The sequence below is a fragment of the Drosophila montana genome, unplaced genomic scaffold, assembly GCF_035044405.1.
Source record: "Drosophila montana isolate Dmon_TW-CO22-7 unplaced genomic scaffold, ASM3504440v1 contig_3217_1, whole genome shotgun sequence".
Classification (NCBI taxonomy): Eukaryota; Metazoa; Arthropoda; class Insecta; order Diptera; family Drosophilidae; genus Drosophila; species Drosophila montana.
In genome coordinates, this window is record NW_026998097.1 from 1744175 (window position 1) to 1751133 (window position 6959).

A 6959-nucleotide genomic window follows, 5' to 3' on the forward strand; every position below is an offset into this window, starting at 1 on the left:
GCTTTGCCTTTAATTTTATTCGAGTTTTTAATTCTATTCCGACAGTTTTTTACAATTTGCTGTTAACATACATAATCATTACAATTCTTAGAGGTATACGCATATAACGTTCATTTCATTATAGTCAAAATTTGGCTAAAATCTGGTTAAGTAAGTTAACAAAACATCGTTGATAATTCAGTTAATTTCTAAATAATAATTGCAACTAAGCAGAAACAAGACTAAGGCCATCCACAGCGTTTGTAAGTGTATTGAACGATATACTCATGTACACTTCAATATTAATACATATACATATATATATGTATGCATTATTTAGCAATTTGTTACTATTTTGGAACGGATTCTCTATGACTAGCTGCAAAGTTAAAGTGTTTCATTAAAAGGCCTTTTAAGTCTAAGTAGTACTGCGCATTCGGAAATCATTCATTATTCGATTCGATCAACTTAACGGACTTTCCTAGCAAACCATATTCGAATTATTTAGTCTTTGAGGTAAATGCGGCAAGCACTTCGCCGCCAAATTTTGATCAATAATTACGATTATAATTACCCCACAAACAATTAAGTCTAGCGCCTTTTTATAAAAATATTCATGATCTGTAACCAACAATATGCATTTATCCGTATTAGCCATATCCTAATTATATATGTACATACATAATCACACGCACACACATGCACACGCACACGCAACACACACACGCACACACATAGAATTTGCTTAGCTACTGGGCTCTCTTATATAACTCGAAATCAACGGATTAAAACTTGAATATTATAGCACTTAGTTGGAGTATATGTTAACATAATTATTAGAGTTGATAAATATTTTTGCAATACGAGTACACAAGATAGTTTTTGATAGACTCTCACAACTGGCAATCTTCTTTAATCCGTATTTCTTTTTAGAAAGAGAACTTTTCCAAGTAAAGGATAGCCCAATTACCCTCTCACAATAGAAATTGAATTTTTTCCAATTAAAGCTAGCACAATTACCCTTTCACATAAGAAAGGGCATTTTTTCAATTCAAGGCTAACATATGAGAAAGAGATTTTCTCCAATTAGACAATTATAATTACCCTCCCACATTAGGAGAGGAGTTTTACCAATTGAAGGCTAGCATAATTACCCTCTCACATGAGAAAGGGAATTTTGCCCAATTAAAGGCTAGCATAATTACCCTCTCGCATGAGATACGGAATTTTTTCTAATTTAAGGCAGAATTACCTTCTAATTTTGCACAGAGTTTTTCCAAGTAAAGAGTGGCATAATTACCCTTTCACATGAGAACTCTCTCTTAACGCTCCCGCTTTCACCGCTCATCAGTCAGAGATAATCTAAATTGTATCTTGTAGATACTTTTAAATCTGCACAAGCAACTACTTTGACTCGAGTATCTGCAAATGTGCCATGTCCAACAAACAACCGACTTAGATCTCCTGCAACAGTGCATCGGGCGTTTGAGGATCTGTTGTACTGCCCCCAAGCTCACCACTGATATCGCCCACCGATGATGATACCGCCGACAGCATGGTGGTGACAGTCGCATTGATTAGCTCAGTGCTGGTGCTCGCCACGGTACTGTAGAGAGCCAGGGCCGTTGTGGTGATGACTGTGGCCAGTGCGGGTCCGGGCACAGCGCTGGTGGAGCTGCTCTCCGTGCTGGTAAAGCTGGCGATTGTGGTGTTGAGCAACAGCGGCGCCAGTGTCGTGTTGGCCGCCATAGTCGAGCTGGTGGTGGGCAGCAACGGCGGCAAATGACCATGGTAGTGCTCCAGCACCGAGGCGGGCGTATACGGATACATGGGACAGGGATTCTCCAGCTGTGGTCCCAGCATGCTCTCGAACACATAGCCAATCAGCGATCCGGCCGTGAGTCCAATATTGTAGGACAGTGTCATTATGTTGCCGGTGACCTCTTTGAGGGTGCCAGGCACCTTAGCCGGAGCCAGCATCATGGGCAAACTGCCGGCCAGTCCGTTGCTGATGCCCAGCGCTATGGTGAACAGGAAGGGCGCCGTCTCGCCCGAGATGATCGGTCGATGACGTGGCGCACAGCATAGTAGAAACATCGGTACCAGCACAATGCGCAGTCCCGACAGCAAGATCAGCTGACGCCGCGACCAGGGATACGGGCTGGCGGCCAGTATCTTGCCAATCACATCCGATGTGTTGAAGCAGAACATCAGCAGCACTGGCATCCATGTGCGCAGCGCACACGAAGTGACCTCCACCTCGATGCCGGGATACAGTGAGAGGGTGACACAGTAGGCCAGGGCAATGCACACCATGTACGGATAGATGACCTGGGCGACGCGCCAGCGTGTTACGAATCCTTCGCGTATGTCGCCCAGCTTGCTGGGCCGGCAGCGACGCGGCGTAATCACATGCTCCACCTTGAAGGCAACCGTTGTGGGCGTGGCCGGCTCATGCGGCGTGGCTGGCAGCTCGGGCAACGGTCCGAGACCCTCAATGATGCTCTCGCCAGCCGTGGGATTAGACAGCTCATAGACGGGATTGCTGAAGCTCAGCGTATTGGGTGCACTCGAACTGGAATGATGCGGTCCAGCTGTGGTAGTTGTCGTAGTGCCGTCCATGGAGAGAACACCATACTTGGTGCTGCTGGTGGCGCCATCGATCTCTTGCTGCGCCACACAATAAACGATGAATAAAACAAAGACATGGTTAGAAATAATGCACAGCCAATACTTAATCGGAGTCTCTTCTCTCTTAATCTCGTCTAGCCTACTGATTACTTCATGTCACTTACCTCATCCGGTCGTAGAACAATCTTGGAGCAGGCCTCCACGTGAAAGCGCACAAACGGCGAGTTGATGGTGGCCAAATGGAGCAGATAGCTGAACAGTATGTACAGCGTGGAGGTCAGAAAGAAGATGACCGTCGAGACGCGATCATTGTTGATGAGCAGCTTGGTAACCACACGATTGGAAGACACCAGAAATCCGGCAATGCTCTCGCCGGCCATCACCGCCTGCGTGTACTGCTTGGGCAGCATCGAGGCGAATCCATAGAAGCTCGACTGCTGCACCGTGCAGCCAATGGCTGTTAGAGCCACCGCAGACATGTTCACAACATACGCCGTATTCGTGGCAAACATGTGCCAGGCCACCTCGCAGACGGCCACAAATATCAGTGTGGTAAAGGACACCATGTAGCCAAAGAGGACGCGCGTCTGGAATGGCGCCAAAGAGAGCACAATGTTGTTGAACAGCACCGTGCCAAAGGCCACAAAGATGTACGTCATGGACATGTCCAGAGCCACCGGACGACCCGGAAAGCGTCCCTGCCAATAGTCCGCGGCGATAATGAAACTGAAAGTGTTACAAATGAGATTTAGTAAATCATTGGAATATAACAATATGTAACTACAGAGTATATTAAGAAATTACAAGTTTAAATAATAGTAGTCATTTCCTATTGCATACGAAAAGTAGCTCAAAGCCATTGGCCATATTAGAAAATAAATTGCAATTAAATATCGTCCAACAATTATTTAATTGATTTCATTTTATTTTATTATTGTGTTTAACGCGTTTAGTTTGTGTAAAATATAATTTATTATAGTTTTCTATTCGTTTTCCACACTTGAATGTTTGTTTAACAAGCAATAAAACACACACATACATACATACATATCTTGAATTTTTAGCGACATATTTGGCGCACATATTGGCAGAATTAGTGTGTGAGAGAGAGAAAGAGAGAGAGAGAGAGACGCCGAGCAATGTAGATGGTTATTGCGCTTACGCTTAGTGTAGCAACACTTTGGATCCCGTTACCTAGAATCTCTTGAAACAAACATTGCGAATAGTGTGACCGCATATTTTTCAATACTCAATTGTTATTGTATTAGTGCAAGTATGGCAATTTAGTCTGTGCGCGTCGTCTCATTTGATCGGTATTCCGTGTGCGTCGTCTCATAATTATGTCTTATTACTTTGTTTAATTAGTTTGTGTTAAGTGTAATTTATAGTAGTGTTCTAACAATTCTCCATACTTGAATGTTTGATTACTAGCCCATTAAATTCGTATTTGTGGAATTTTAGGCGCAGAACTCTTTTATTTTTGGCGCACATATTGCTAGACTATGTGTGGTTGGGAGAGAGAAGGATGGAGAGAGCGGGCATTGTAGATGGCTACTGCTCTTTCGCCAATAGTTGTAACACCTCGAATTCCGTTAGCCGGAATCGCATAAAGCAAGCATAGCGAATAAAGTGAGCTGAGAAGTTTTAATACTCATAGTCGTCTACTTAATACTAATACTAATACTCGCCTTCTTAGATCGGTATTCTGTGCGCGTGTGCGTCTTAAATCGATGTCTTACTAAATAAAATGACATAATTATATTTTATCTTTGTGTTTCCCACGATTAGCTTGTTAATATATCTCTATATATTTGTTTTGACTGACTGATTGACTAACAGACTGATTAGTTATCACCGCACACCCCACAACGTAAGAGCTATAAAGCTGAAATTTCCACTGTAGTTGCCTTATGTGAAATTCTGGGAAATTCCACCCGCTAGCGTGGAAAAACTTTTGTATGAAACTTGTTCGATTACCCTTTTATCTGCCTCAAACTCTATTCAAAGATCTTTGTTGAACTTCATTTACGGGATGTTTCACACTTTTCAGAAAATACATTCATCCTTGTCATTTTTAAAGGTCTTTGTGAAAATTCATGTAAGACTTGTTTCAGAATATTCGCAAAATCCGTACCTCTTGTAAGTTAAATACGGGGGAAAGGATATGAGGGCGAAGTTTTAAGTTTCTGTCGATCGATCTCAAATTCAAAACTCAATGACCTCTACATAAAAACTAAATGAATAAGTGTTTCAGCGGTTTTGGAAATTTCACTCGCGACTGTGGAAATTGGCGGAAAACTGTTGCAGGCAACTGTTTTATTTACCATCGGATCGGCTTCAAAATCATTTTCAGAGATCTGTGTTAAAATAATTTGACACGCGTTTCGCGATATTCACCGCTCTTGGATGGATAGCACAAAACTTGCCACGAGCAAGGCCGGGTAATAAGCGCAAGTATATTATATTTTACACGCTTACTTAACAGGATTGCAGACAGTAAATAACTCTACATTGACATAATTTCAACTTGTGTCAACTTTGATACATGTTATTCAAACAATCGCTACTAATCAATCTTTGTCTTTCTAAAGCCCATTCACACAGCCCACGCCCACGCTCACTCCCACTTCAACTCGGATTCCCATACCCAATCGGATTGACATTTGCACATTCATTTGCACTCACCTATTGTAGGGCAAAACAAATCCGATGCCCGCTGCAAGCAGTGCCAGATAGACGGCATGTCTTTGGTCCTTGGGGGCGCGTGTATCGTATTCGGGACTATCTATGCTCGTCGGATGCCTCATGCCGTTGCCCGATCCCCGACCGCTGCGCCCCTCTAGAGGCTCATATGTGGTATCCTGTGCGCCCACGTCCATTCTAAATGTTCTTTGCGCTTATTTATGTATGCAACTATTTTTGTGTTGTTGCCGAATATTGTTGTGTTTTTTTGTTGGTTTGTAGTTTGATATTTAGTCGATGCGCGATGCAGTTGACTTTTGCATAATTTATGCGTTAAAATCGACACGCCTGCAGCGAAGGGAATAGCTAACGTTGAATGTTCGTCATACGCACACGCATACAGGGTGCTGTCTCTGGGTGCAACACAGCTATTTGTGGCACACGAATCGATAAACAACAGACGCAAGTTGTTGCTCCACTGAATTCCACTCGCAAGTGGCAGTAATCGAATGCAAATTCAAATATTCCAAATCAACACGCACAAGTTTCAATTTATGCGCCTCTTGAATTGCACTTTTCGAAAATAGTTGCAATCCGCATTCGTGAAGTTACTTTTTTTAATTATTATTTTTCTAATTTTTGCTGCTTATTTTGTATCAATAGTTTTATTCAAACATGCCCAAAGCATACTCACGGCATGCACCACCAATTTGCCATTCTTTGCCAGCCAATGTCCTGCCACGTTTTTTCTCACCACAATCCAATTCACCTTTTCACCATTTCACCTTAACGCACTGCGCATGTGGCGTATGATTGATTTAGCTTTCCACTTTCGGGACGAGCTTACCAGCGTTCACTTGTCCTTTGGACGTTGAACTGGCTGGTCGACATCGCTCCTGAATACTCCTGAAAAATAAGCTTCCAATTTTGTGTGTGTATAACAGTGAAAATTTCATTTTTTTTTTCAAGTGTTTCATCAAAAGTTTTTTTTTTATATTATCACATACATGGCTGAAGCAAATATATTTCCTTAGCTTCGTTTTCGCAAGAATCAAGCTTAGCTTTAAGAAAATGAAATTTTTTTTTCAAGTTAAAACTTATTGCTTTTTTTTCTAATATATATATTCGCAGATATAGACGACTGCATATAACGTAATATTTGCCAATTTTTCCATAAAAAAGGTCAACAGGTGCACAATTTGTTATTGAACAGGTAAAGAAAACCCAATTTATTATTAATTAAGTATTAAAGAATACACAGAACACACAACAAATCGTCAGAAAACATCAAATTTATTACGTATCAATTAAATTTTAATTTTTTTATGTATCTACCTGCGTGAAAATTTTCAGATATGTATCTCTGCACCATTTTCAGGTGGGTGTATAGATACATATACTTAGTATGTATCTCCATACTAGGAGTGTGCATAGATACATACTATGTATATACATATCTCTATACATAGGTACATACAACTTCTTATATGTACATACAAATCTATCTGAATATTAATGCACAGATACAATGAAAATTTTATTGCAATTAATATGCAATTATTTTCAGATATATATCTGTGCATAATTTTTCAGGTGGTTACAGAGATACATATAATGATTAATATGTATCTATATACTAGGTGTGTGCATAGATACATACTATATAT

The 6959-nt window shown here is 41.1% G+C and overlaps 1 protein-coding gene across 2 annotated transcripts; it reads right to left on the reverse strand.

The window, feature by feature from the left end:
- Positions 1–521: 521 nt before the first annotated feature.
- Ent3 (equilibrative nucleoside transporter 3) lies at positions 522–5552 on the reverse strand. 2 transcript variants are annotated; one of them, XM_064689269.1, is made up of 3 exons: positions 5296–5552; positions 2775–3336; positions 522–2649 (listed from the first exon to the last, which is right to left on the reverse strand). In XM_064689269.1, the coding sequence occupies exons 1-3, from the start codon at positions 5487–5489 to the stop codon at positions 1435–1437; spliced, it is 1971 nt and encodes a 656-aa protein (XP_064545339.1). In that variant the 5' UTR covers positions 5490–5552; the 3' UTR covers positions 522–1434. The 2 variants fall into 2 exon arrangements, with proteins under 2 accessions (XP_064545339.1, XP_064545340.1); XM_064689270.1 differs by lacking the exon at positions 5296–5552 and adding an exon at positions 3415–3565.
- Between the last annotated feature and the right edge of the window lie 1407 nt (positions 5553–6959).